General features: G+C 39.2%; 1 protein-coding gene across 1 annotated transcript in view; it reads right to left on the bottom strand.

Annotated features, from left to right (window-relative positions):
• Positions 1–292: 292 nt before the first annotated feature.
• RHEB (Ras homolog, mTORC1 binding) overlaps positions 293–13922 on the bottom strand; it is a 41627-nt gene continuing 27997 nt past the window's right edge. Inside the window, exons 4-8 of the mRNA XM_065666847.1 lie at positions 10880–10962; positions 7290–7346; positions 7142–7189; positions 6533–6614; positions 293–833 (exon numbers count right to left, since the gene is read on the bottom strand). Of these exons, the coding sequence (XP_065522919.1) occupies positions 741–833; positions 6533–6614; positions 7142–7189; positions 7290–7346; positions 10880–10962 (363 nt within the window). The 3' untranslated portion in view covers positions 293–740. The remainder of the gene's footprint in view (positions 834–6532; positions 6615–7141; positions 7190–7289; positions 7347–10879; positions 10963–13922) is intronic.

Genomic DNA, 13922 nt, shown 5'->3' with positions numbered 1-13922 from the left:
AGAGGAAAAACAGAGTGCAGGTTGTCCAAAAATCCAAGCCTTCCCTTCCAAACCAAAGGTGCCACTTGCATCTCCTTGCCATGAACAAAGCACAGCTGAGCCACTTGGCCAGCCTAGAGCTGTAGTAGCCAAAATGGTTGGGACCGCTTGCAACCAGCTTCCCAAGCAGCAGTCAAACAATCCATTAACTCCAAGGATCTCACACCTCCTCTTAAGGTCAGCAGGTGAACATTTTTTACACACACAGGAAAAAATGATATGGAGAAATCAACAAAAAATTATAAACCATACATTTAAGGTTTGCAGCTATTTTATTTACAAGTATACATTTAACACAAAGAAACACTGATATCCAAGCCTAGTTAATAGTAGTGTAACAATATGCATCATTTTGATGATTATTCTAACCAACAAACTACACTGAAAAATTAATGCCAGTAAAATTCTTGGTCATAATATTAAGAAATACAATATATAAATTGAAAATATGATTGCTTAAAATTTGAAAATGGAAGTGAAGCCATTTGCACAGGAGTCAGAGTTTAACATAATCTGAAGGGAAAGGCTCCAAACCAACTTTTTATCTTTCAGGTTAACAGAGAAAAAAAAATTATAAAAGAAAAAAAAAAAAAAGAAAAAAGAAAAAAAAAAAAGAAGCATAGTTTATCCTTAAAGATAATGGGCAGTTTTGCTTCTTCAGGTAGAATGTATTCCCAGTGTTTTCAGGCTTTGCAGTGGAATTACATTACTGAGCATGAAGACTTCCCTTGTGAAGCTGCCCCATCGATTTTTTCTGCCTCCAAAATTATCCTTTTAAAAACATCCACGGCAGTCTGCAAAGAGAGAGCACAGCGTTAGCAGGGAAGGAGAAACTGCCCACCCACTGAAAACACAATTAACCCCCTAAATGTCAGCTATTTTACAGGCTACACCAGCAGATAAATGTACACCCAATGCTTATTTCCAAGATTAAAAAGGAAAATAAGGTAACTTCAGTTCTGAACACAACCTTTTAGGAGAAACCCCCTATTCCACAGCAATCCTCAACTGTTTGCTCTGTCACTGCAGGAGGGCAGGTATAACTGTGCCACACTCACAACAGAGCTAACAACTGCAAGTCAGCTTTATTTTAAATAGTAAGCTTGCAATGAGTGACTGAACGCATTGAAGATTTTGATGCTGGGCTGCTCCAGAGGATAAATCATTTCTCTACGTAATCATTCAGATTTCAAGGAATTAGATTTTTCAGCTCTAAATACTGACTATGCACAGCCCAGTATGAGCATGACTTTGATATTCTTGATTACTTCAGCCTACCCATAGGGAAGACTGGTATTAGACAAGGTGCAAAAACAGAAGGGCAAAACACCAGCCAAATTAGCCACTGTCTAGTACTAAGCAATATTCTCAAAGCAGTTCTCAGAGAAAGGAGGAATTTGTCTTAAAACAGCTTGAACTACAGGATAGCCACTGCTAACATGGCCAAACATCCTAGCTTATTGCATGGAACATGGAGGATTACAGAGTCCTTCTGCAAAGTCACAAGTCATGCATGAACCATGGATCCCTTCACTCCTTCAGAAGGAAGGCAGCAAGTACTCAGAGTGCAAGTCACTTGTTTTGTTACCAGCTCCACTTGGTCCACACCAAACCTCCCACATCCACACTAAGCACACAGCAGTTTGGTGAAAAAGGCTCTCCCTTACTGAACCCTGCCTGTGATGAAACAAAGCGCATGAACTCACTTGATACTTGCCCAGACACACACACTCATGAGCACAACTTAAAAATCTTGGAATGGAAAGACACAATTTCCCATAAAAGAAAGTTTAACTGAAGCAGAGACCCTAAGAAAGGATGTGAATTACTTGTGTGATTCAGGAGATCTCAGGGAAGAATTCACCTAAGTGTAGCTAGGGTTTTGGTGGGGTTTTGTTTGTTTTCAAGGGTACTGAAAGATGGGGAGGGAAAGGTGTCTGGGACATCACATAGTAAATCCCTTACACTGTTAATCTGGTGTTTTCAGGATTCACTCAAGTTTTAAGGGTTTCAAAAGTGTACACTAGCCTCCATCAGAATATGCAGAAACTACATTCAGCATCTGAGATCACTGAGAATCAATTCAAGAAGAAACTTATGCCACAGACAAGGACAATTCTAAAGTGCTTTTCTTTTCTATGATATTTTCGAGCTGAACATACACTGTATGATCAATACTTCATCATGTGAACCTTCAGCTTGGGAAATGGTCTCCTGATCATCTCAGACATGCCATTTCACATCTATGCAACTTCTACCCATCCGTTTCATGAATTCCAAGCATATGCTCCTTAAGGAAAGCATGTTTATTATATAAAAGCAGCCACGTTATGAAAGAAGATAAAAAAGGGGTTTTTGTTGGTTTTACTCAGCAGGATGAAGAGCACCCTGCGATTCACGACTACATGTTCTGACCTGGCAGATGTTATTCCGCCTCCACAAGCTATAACTCTTACTTGGACCACTTTCAAATGAATCCCAGTGCCTGAAGTAGCCAACAACCTTAACAAGATTAGACTGAATTTTGACGTTTCCCATATTTATACCACTCGCACACAGTACTATCTCTGGAACTATTTAACATATTTCATCAGCTGGAAATAAGAGTATTCCTCCATATAACAGAGTTTCCCTGCAATCCCAACAGAATCTGACAGAAGTGGCTCATTAGTCTAGCGGCGATACAACGCATTTCCTGGGCAAATCAGACTCTAGGAAAACCATAATCAGGACTGCAGTTGCTACCAAACTGGTTCCGCTGCTGAAGAGTTTCCCTTAATCAAAACTTGGCGATATACTGATTTACAAATAACTGCACCAATGTTTCCTTAGAGTTGACATTTTCAATGGTTTCATTTTAATGCACAAATTTTTTTATAACCTTGCTTCAAAAGACCCATTAAAAAAGCCCTCCACAATTCATTCTGTCAGCCAAGAAGCTGTACATTCTTTGTCAAAGACACGCTGTTTGAAACGCTAAGATGTAGGAGTTCACAGGGCTTGTTAATTCATTTCACAGAAAATATGTATTCACTGAGAAGGTTGAATCACTGTCCTACAGTTAACACGTAGGAATTTGTTATTCAGCCCAAATATGCTGATGAATTTTAGAATGAGCCTTTAAACAACACAGGAAGCTGTGTTTTGTGACAAGGAATAAAGAACGCAGCCAGACTTCATATGCATCTGTCTCCATATGGTCCAGTTACAGAATTTGGGTCACACCTAGCCTGCAGAAAACCATCTGTCTTTCTTCTACCTTTCTCCCCTGAGGAAACAAAATAGATGTCAGCCTGGGCTACACACGCTGCCTAGAGAGCTTAGCACCATGCAAGAGACACCAGAGCCTCAATTGCTTCTGCAGATGTGCCCTTTGGTGCGAGCAGGACACACAGCTCAGGAGGTGCAACTCTCTTTGTCAGGAAAAGAGTTGGGAACATGCTGCCAGGAGCCAGCGCAGGAAGGTGCAAACACCCAAACCCAGCTCACAGCCGCTGGAGTCATCCTTTGGTATGCTATATTTCTCAACTATGCAGCTGTTTTATTACTGTTTCAAAAAGGAAACTCTCAAGTGCTCGTACTACTAGTTTATCTTGGCACAGAACTGGGCAATGGAACTTGAACAACAGTTAGGTAAAGGAACTGAGATTTTTTTTGCCCCATCCTTTCCCAGTGCAAGCACACTGTCTCAGGTAAACATGTCAGACCCCTGGAGAAGGGCTAAGATCCCACACTCCTCTGAAGCATTTACTGAGCACTGCATCTTCTGAGCTTGAAGATGAATTTGCTCTTGAAAAGGAAGCAATGCCCAAGCAATTGCTTTTTAAGAGTGCTCAATTTTGCTACTTCCTTACAAAAAAAAACAAGTTTATCTAATGAATTTTGTGTAATAGGATGAACACAATTCGACTGCTTGTTACTCTCTGAATTCTTCCAGTAAAAGCTGGCTCCCAGCTTTAACTGCATTTAAGACCAATCTGGATTCTGGCTGTACTTCAAACAGTTACCACTTTATTGTACTGGGATTAAAATGAAGCACTATACTATGGCTTACGTGGAACAAAATAGGGAATTTCACAAGAAAGTCTCAAAGCTCCTGAAGTTTGCCAAAGCAGTTCAATTTACCTGATATGTTTATAATACCTGGTAATAATTAAGCAGCTTGAGAAGGTATGACAGTAACAGCCCCACAGTAATCTAAAAGAGGTCTTTTGCATTAAGTCTCAGAATTGCCTTCTCAAAGCCCTAGATTTCCCTAGATGACTGATGTACTGCTGATACACAGGCTCTTCCCAAAGTCCTACCAGGTCACCCTTGTCTGAAGGAACTGATGCATAGCCACAAATACATTTGACCTTGAGAACATTTGCCAGCCAGTACCATTTATCATCTCTGCAGCTTTGATCTTTGTGTCTCTCGCTTTCCATCTATTCAAAGTCATACCATTTCTGGAACGTGGTATCTTTTGATAACTCCTGGCAGAATAGGTCTATAGAACTATTCTAATTAATCAACATAGTCGGGCTATGCCTCTAGGACTCTCACAGATGCTCCAAAAAGGACTTTCCCCCCCAACCAAAGCAGAATGGGAGAACAGGGGGAAAGGAGAGAAAAGGAGCCTTTGCTATCAGAACCTGCTATAGGGAGTATCTTCTCTGGTTTCAACAGTGCCTTGCAAACAGAGCTGTTACGAAGGACAGACCACACAGCTGATCGAGTTTGGTCTAACTCCTGTAGCAAGGAGACCTACTCTTCTCGCTGCTGCAAAGAACATCACATACCAAACCAATTTCAGAACTAGCATACTAGAAATTGTCATACTATTGCTCAACATCTACCAAATACAGATGGTTAGGTTTCAGAGAGAAAGGATTAACAGACTTCCCCCAGTCAAGGAGGTTTGAGCTCTCTGCTGAAGTTCTTAATCTCTAAATTCCCAATCCAGTCCAGCTCATCCCTTTAAGCACCAAATTAGCTTTTTGTAAAGCAAACAATCTAAAGTGGGTTTGGAAAGAGTTTAGGTTTAATCTTGATAGGCTAGTTAGATCTGCTGTACCAAGACAGTACAGGTGACGATTTGGATGAACCTTCAAGCAAAAAGTGCTAATAGGTTTCCTTTCCCAGTAATGTTGACTTACGTAATGTGAACATTCAGCACCAGGAGAATGACAACATGCCTTGTTACCTCTGCTAGCTATGAATTGTCATACTGTTACACACTGCAAGCATGTGCCAAAAGAGAAAGAGCATAGGTAACAGCTTTGCCTAATCCAGATATATTGTAATCTGAAAAGGAGGGAAGGGAGGGAGGGAGGGGGAAAAATCAGATGCTTTTAGCTGGTTTATTCTTCACCCTGCCAATGTAGTTTCCTTGGGCACGCATTTCAACCTCTCCAGCAGTACAGAGAAAATAGTAAGAAATTTCATGCTTTTATCATATGCCCAATTTTGACAAGGTTAACTCATGCCATAGCCAAACCCAGAAGCACTGATAAACTAGCTCAAAGCAGCCCATATCTGGAGATTAAGAAAATAAATAAAAATTTCCAAGTTTTTCTTCCACAGAAAGTCCAACTTTACTCAAGTAGCTTGTAGAATTGTTGACAGAGACATTAGGCAAAATCTATTTGTTTTGCTTCCAGAGACAGGGAATAGGGAAAGAAGGCTGCTTACACAGGTCCAGTCCTAGCTATAGGATTATCCTTGTGATGGTGCTGATGTGATATGCAACCATGAATTTCTTCTGCATTCTTCTAGTGTTTCTTCTACATAAGAACTCAGTTTAAAACTAGCCTGACAGCATCCTTTTGACCTTATCATGTGTCTGTATTTTCAAAAAACCAAGAAAAACCAAATTCAAATATCAGAACATATTTAGGAGGCATTTTAAAGGAAGTCAGGTACAGCAACAAGAATAAGATGTTACCTAACACGTAATTAAACGCTTTCTTTCTGTGATAGGAAACCAGCAAGTGTAAATGTGTGCGGGTTATACTGCATCAGAGTGGGGAACTCTGTCCCAGATGTATCACAGTAGTGTCTGAAAACTTCCGCAGTATTCTAACATTTTTCTGTTTGCCTCCCAGACCCACAAAATGATGATGCCTCGCATTAGAGACCAAGCCTTGCCTAGCACCTTGAAATGCAAGGTTTGTCTCCTTAAAGGAACATGCTCCTTTGCAATCACAATGGCCTCCTTGTTAAGGTAACTGCAGCAGATCACAGGCCCCGTTCTACCCACCACGTGGATCTGAGTTTTAGTTTGTCACGAAGTGTTCAGTGAAGCCTAACTTTCAGTTCTTCACTTCCTCCTTCCATTTACAGTTGCACGGAAAAACTCAATACATAAACCTGAATGCAGAATTAATTGTTTCCAACTATCTACACAAAATAGCTGTAAAGTACATGCAAATATTAACTTCCTTTATTAAGTGAAACTATGAGTCATTCCATTACATTGGTATTAGAATAATGTGAACCTTGAATCAGTTACCTGATTTTCTTTAGCAGAAGATTCCAAGAAAGCTGCATTCCAAGATTCTGCTAAAGCTTTCCCTTCTTCATAGCTGATCACCCTGACCAAAAGAAAGAACAAGTATGTTTCTTTGTAACTTGCAAAAGAATTGGAATTTGATATGTCAGGAAAAACCTCAGAGTACTGAAGCACATAAATGCATGTAATAGGAATGTTTTGTGAAGTCTGATCCAGAGCATTTGCGTTTGGCTGCTGTCAAATACACAAGTGGGCCAGGTAAAACCGCTACGCAACCCAGAAGAGCAGTTCTTTTGAAGTACTGCTATGTTTTCATACTCTGTAATATCATCTGGTATTTTACAGTTGTGAAAAATACACTTCTGTTACTTCTTTTGAAAAAAGCCTGAAGTGTTAAATGACCATCCCTGGAACCTTACAGCAAAAGTCAACATTACAACGCAAGTTCATGGCTCCTAGTTCACATTCTGGACACAGTTCTTTTGACAGTAGCTTATTTTAACCTACAATTTGATTTTAGTTAGGGAAAGCCAAGAACAAACTAGCGCATTGCAGCCACAGGAATGCCGGCTGCTGTCTTGCATTTCACACATACTGGAGTTCACATACCGTTCCATATGCAGGTCTTTTTTATTTCCAACCAGCATAATAGGTATTCTGTGAAAGAAAGTTCAGAACTTCAGAACAGTTACAGTATACTGAAAAAAGCATTAGTAACATGCCTGCAATGAAATGAGATGAAAGTGTGACTACTTACTGGACTTTTCCCACCATATCCAATAACTTGCCATGGATAACTTTTATCACTTCAAAACTGCAAAATAAAGGGATGAAGTCACACATGCACTCCAATGTTTATCCTTAATACCCAATACACAAGCAATTAAACGCACATGTAGGCTGCTGTGTTTAAAACTTATTCTATGTATAGAGACAGAACTACAAACACGCCGAAAGCTTTACTGATTTGGGCACAAGAGACAAAATGGTCCCAGAAGCAGTAAATACTAGCCTATGCCTACCATTATAGCCTCCCACTTATGGTATTTGCAGAAATAAATAACATTACCCAGAACCAATGCATCTAACACAGAATCACTAGAAGACCCTCCCACCTCTGATCTGGTTTTTATCTACAGTAAGAAATTTAACTGCTAGAGTCCAACAATTCTGGATGAGCAGGTTAAATCAAAGCAGTTTCAAAGAACAACTATTTTAACATAATGTATTCTTTCAAGATGGATCATGTTTTTTAAAGAACATTTAGTTCATACAAAATTCTTTAGTTCTATTTATGTGAAAGCCAAAGGAAGCCTAAATTCTACTTTTCTATGGAAAATGAGTCAACTGTTCTGCAAAGATGGTATCGCAACAGTGGTTATTCAAATACTTGTCTGTTCACCTACCATGCACGTGAAGTTTGGATGACAGGAGATAAGAAGCAGTACTGTGAAATACCAAGAAACCAAAAACCTCACTTACAAAATCCACTGCATTTGACATTTAGTACTTTAGAGAACAAGCTATAAATGGGGCTGAAGAACAGATGTTGTGCTCCTCTAGTTACATTATGGAAAAAATACTGGTACATGAAGTGCACAATTCAGATTTAAGAGAGAGGCACAGGCTCGAAGACGAGACACACCACTAGACAACAAAAAAGTGGCCAAAACTTTTTCAGCTTCCAAGGTTGTTAGCTACACGCAGTGTCTTGACTTGCACTGCATTTCAATTAGAACTGAAACACTTAAAGCAGCACTCAAACACACTTTCAACTCAGAGCTCTCAAAGAACTGGTGCCTAAACCCACTATTCAAGCTATTTGAATCATTAAAACTTCTCGTTTCTGGAACAATAAAGGCTACCACATTTGAGGATTTTCTGTCAAGTAGGTCAATTTGTCTGGACTTCAGCAATAATTTTTGAGGCTTAGTAGAACACAGCACTTCTCCATGTTCAGCTAATGATTTTAGTATAACCTAGCAAGAAAACAAGTTCTTTGCAAGCATAAGCATGACTCAGTCTGGCAAAATTTACTATTAGTAATTCTAGTGAGATAGTACAGATTACTTAAAAATGAAAGGACGTCAGGGTTACAAAGTATTTATGCTGAAAAGGTATCAGTGAAACTCTGGTCTTAAGAACTTGTCTCGGACTTTCATTCTTAGTTATTTCAAAAATAAAGAGTTAAACAGAGCTTGGTTGTGATGTAATTGAGAGGTATTGCTACACACAGAACTACGTGACCCTATTATTCTTAATAATAATAAAATGCTAAAGAAAAAAAATCATGCTACAAACCATAGAACTGTTTCTCAGTCTGAAGCAACAGGAAAGATCTCGCGTACTAGCCACAGCATAGCTGCGTCACTAACAGTACAATTGTCATTTCCTTTCCACTATTAGGTGTGTTGTTTCCTGCACAGCCAGAAAAACACCATGCCACAGCACAGGACCCTAGCGAGTCTTCACCTGAGGTTCCAGCACACAACGCTGCAAAGTGTTCTTGTTCAACTTGAGGTCTTCATTTCCCAGTTCCATGTATCTATCTGCTTACCTAGGATAGGTCACGAGCTCCGTTTTCAGTAAAAATGCTAACGAATAAACAACTGATCTTTGTTAACGGATCACAGTGGAAACCAGAAGAGAAGCGCTATTTAAACTTAAACACAATTCTGATACAGAAACAAATTGCTAAGAACTGCCAAGAATGTAATTGGCTTGACCAGATCAATTCAATGTTCTATAAAGCTTTCCAAATTACTAAGGCTAGAAGAAGCAGGGACACACTTGAAGACAGGTATTTACCAATCCAAAAAGAGCATCATCACATCAAGTCGCGAAACAGCAACAGATTTGGAGACCATAAGAGGTCCTTTCCAGTTCTGTCAAGCAAATAAGGTTACTGCAAACAGCTCAATGTATGAAATACAACAAAATAGCTGTCAAAAAAATGTGTTACACAAAATCATGGAATCCGGCAAGATAAAAAAAAAAAAAAAGGCAATTTAATTAAGCTGAACTAGAGCAAAAGCCTTCCAGTAACCCTGCTGCTGAGAGCTTGGCAACATGAAAAATGTAGGGCGCTAGCTTTTACTCAAGTCCCGTTTAAACTTCCCAGTGAAGGTTAGCAAGGAAGATGAAAATTTTCAAAGGGCAGTTCTATTAAGTTTGCTCTCAACGCTCCTGCATCAACAATCAGATCAATATACACACTTTTAAAGAAGACAAGACAGAGGGTGATTGTAATTTGATTGCCTAGGCAAGTCACCTAAGCTACCACAGCATTGTAGAAGATCCTTCTTGTTACTTAAAACATTTGTCTTAATACAGAACATTTTTGTCCTCACAGTACCACTTATAATGAGCAGTTTCCTATTCACTTAATTAGACAATCCTCCAGTCCTAAAGGCTGAGATTACCAACTCCTATCGGCACTCGTAAAAAGCCGATCAGTTTCCTTGCCTGTAGAAGGGAAGCATCGACTTCTCTTCTACTTGATGAGATTTAAAGGTCTCAATCATTTTACTCGAAGAAAAAAAAATAAGAAAATAGGATTTCTTTGGCTATAAGAAAGACACTGTACAAGATTAGAAAATTGAGATCTATTCAAGAATTACCAGTATTTAAACAAAGCAAGAGGACCAGAGGAAGGGACAAAGTAACAGAAGATGACAATGCCTTATGAAAGCTGAGATGCGTCTTGCAGGAAAATGACTCCAGCTAAAACGGACTTTGTCCTCATGTCAGAATGGACAGCTAACAGCAAGGACAAAATAGATGCTCTTGGAAAATTTTCATATAAGAGTATCTGCTGCAGCATGTCATGAGTGAGTCTACAGGCCAAAAGTCACACATTGCTATTTGTATGAAAATTTCTGAGGATTAACCACAACAATCTGAGACAAGAAGTCAAAGAAACCTCAGTACTGTAATGAGCTACAAGGCTGAGGGACTGATTTAGCAACTAATTGGGTACCTCACATATATGTTGACTGCCCTTTAGGTTTGTATTTAAGTTTGCCTTTGTATCTGATGCTACAGCTATGAATCCTACTTATTCCTGAAAACATTCTTTGTACTTTTACTTGCACCGCAAAGCAACAGCTCAGCACTGTCTCATTTTTCACATTGTACCTTGCATATTAGCCTGCAAAGCACCTGTGACATTTTGATTTGAGGGTAAATTTCTGAAAATCCATTAATTTTATTTTCCATTGTATTTCTAAGGGAAAGAAAGATTAAATGCATTAAACACATGCAAAGAAAATACAGCAAAGGCAGGAGTCGAACCCAGAAGATATCTGATTAACATCTGAAACAGAAGAACACAGCAGACTTTATTACCTTTTTATTGACGTGACTGAATAAACAAGAATGTAGCCATTGATGTCTATGGAGTACGTCTGAGGAAATATGGAGTATTCATCCTGTAGAAGGAGTATTACACATTTAAAGTTACTTACTGCCACAGTTTAGAACTTGATGCTAGCAGATGACTATCAGGTAAGCTGATCATATTTGAACGACATGACATGCAGGGCCATTTTGTCTACCTTCAGAATCAAGTTTTTCCATCATAATGTCAAATGCGGAATCTTTACCAGATTAAGAGAAAGCTGACTTGGACTGTATACACTAATCTACAGCTTTTTTGGTTTATTCCCTCTAAGACTGTGGATTAGCTAAAGCTATTCCCAATCCTTTTATCCTGCTTAATTATCAGTTTGAATTAATGCAAAACATCCACTCTGTCCTACCACTAATTAGCAATTATGCCTCTTATCTTGCTGGGGATACGTTTCAGATTCCTAATTTCAACAGCTGACAACAGGATCTAGCAGTTCAGAATTTCAAGCAACACTGATCACATCTAAATTACCTAAGGGATCTGTTAGGAAGCGAGTAACTGTGGCTTACTAACTAATGCTTATCAACTACAAGATGCAAGAAATACAGTTATTAGTTGCTTTATGACAGCTAGAGGTTTACATGTCAAGTGTTTAATTAAAAAACCCAAACAAAACACCACAGACTTAATCACTGAATTTATTACCCCAGTAGGAAAGGAACTGACTAAATAGGCAAATGAAACAGACTGGCATATTGCAGGTAATACAACAGAAATACTATGAGCCCCATACTGAAAATCTAAATTGTTCTAATAGATATTCCCAGGAAACACTTCCATTTTGACAAGAGCCACACTTCTAAATACACAAGTTCTCAGATTTTTCAACCTATGCTTACGATGTTAATTTTAGTTTAAGATCACAAAACCTTTCTGTATATTATATCATGACTGAACAGATGGAGCAACACAATCACACAGCTTAAATCTTGACAGCCAAAAGGAGCCAAACTTCCCTAACTGGTAAATGAGGAGAAACCCTCTATAAATCATTTTCACTGATGCAGACAAAAAAGTTTGAAAGAACAAAAGATGCCCTTATTTGCCTTTACTGGTACACACTGAGGGCAGCTCTCTCCCCCTGCCCCCCTTCACTGAAATGCCAAACTGCCACTTGAGTTGGCTGTGTAATTGCAAAGTCAATACAGAAGGATATGAGTTAGTCTGCATGTAAAACAGATGAAAGTGCAACTCTGCAGTTGTTTGACTTTACCCAGAATTTTTCAAGATTGCCCCAGCTGGAATTTGGTAATACGTAATGTTTCCTTTTGCATTCTTCTTCTGTGATCCTGTACCAAGACTCCTGTTTAACTGAACTACATGAATCAGATAACCATGAAAGGTAAAGAGACACAGGACAGAGGAGGAGTACCAAGAAAGAAAGTGCCACAGCCTCAACTGTTTCCAATTCATTAATTTTTTAGCTTGTTAGGAGAAGGAAGAAAAGCTTCCTGGAACTTGTGCATCAAAAAGAACTTCGCCATGAGGTAAGACAGTACAGCTATAACTTTTCAAGTCATAGCCAAGTTTGCAAGTATGTAACAAACCTACAGTATAATCCTTGCTATGCTGTATACACATGAGGACTCCTTATGGACCATTAAGCAAGACAGACTTGAGAGAGAAATCTCATGTCTCCCCTCTAACCCTGTGAGCCAGAACTTAAAAGTTCAAGTTCTTCCTAGGAAGGATCAAATCTGAAAATAACCACAGGGGAAAGAAGTTATTTTGGCTTTACAATACTAAAAATCAACCCTGAAATAAACCTCAGCAAAGGAGCAACACTGCTGATGAAGTTGCACTGCCTTCCCAGAGACCATTTCTTCCTTAAACGGGAATCTTACTTCTATCAGTGTACTACAACTAGAGATGTAAGACAAGCACACTTACATTGGCACAAAGCGAAACCTATGGAGCCTGCCCTGTTGCTCAGGCTTTTCAGCCTCTCCATCTCTCAACCTCACTCTCCTCTGCAGAATATTCTCCATCAAACAATCTTGCCCTGGAACATGTGGCCAGCATTGTGTTTCTAATCACTTCAGACACATCTGACAAGATTATCAGTGGATGCAGTGTTGCTGATTAGCACCACAAGTCGACACCATATAAATACAGCATGGTTATTCTAAGGTTATGTAGCTCTCTACAAAGAAAGCAATGAAACATACCTAGAAGGTTACAACCCTTCTGAATAGTCTCCCAGCTATAAGTAAGTGTACTGCAGCTTTAAAGTCTTAAGTAGTGGCAACACATTTTACAACACTGAAATTGTTTAACATTACTCATACTTTGGAAAAAAACAAAGGCATAGTACCAGAAATCATGGTAGGTAAGCAATAAAAACTTCAGGATAAAAATACAGGGAGTTAACAGGGGGGTTAACAGTCCCTGTTGTTTTTTTCCTAATACTGTCTTTCACAAGATGGAGCACTCCTGCACATTGAATGTGCAGTGCAAGATCAGCTGAGCACATTATATAACGAACACCTGTATTTCACAAATCTCCAGGACACGCGTTTGCTGTCTCCTTCTGCACTCCCTGTCATTATGTGAAGGCTCAGACACACACATGAACCATCACGTAAAAATGTAAACAAACTACAGTAGCTTACTGGTAGCCCGCTAAGTACTACCTATGTGCATTTCTGTCTACTCCCCATGACTGTTTCATGGATACAAGCCATACTGGTGTAGTTGAAGTACACAAACAGGAAAAAGTCATGAAGACCTTCTCCAGTCTACTGAAGTGACATTTTCCATCTAAAGCAAGACTGTTAACTTAGCCCATAAACATCAAGCAAGCTGCTTACGAACTTTTGGTATATCAGACTTAAGGCAATTCCTTCTTCACCTTTTTAGACATTAGTTCAATAGACAAGGGAAAAAAACAACCCACAAACAAACCCCATGGCAGGGGGGCTGGAACTGGAATTAGATGATCTTAAGGTCCTTTACAACCCTAACTATTCTATGATTCTA

Source organism: Lathamus discolor, chromosome 2 (assembly GCF_037157495.1).
Source record: "Lathamus discolor isolate bLatDis1 chromosome 2, bLatDis1.hap1, whole genome shotgun sequence".
NCBI lineage: Eukaryota > Metazoa > Chordata > Aves > Psittaciformes > Psittacidae > Lathamus > Lathamus discolor.
Note: the sequence above shows the minus strand (reverse complement) of the source record. Positions and strands in the feature narration are given on the sequence as shown.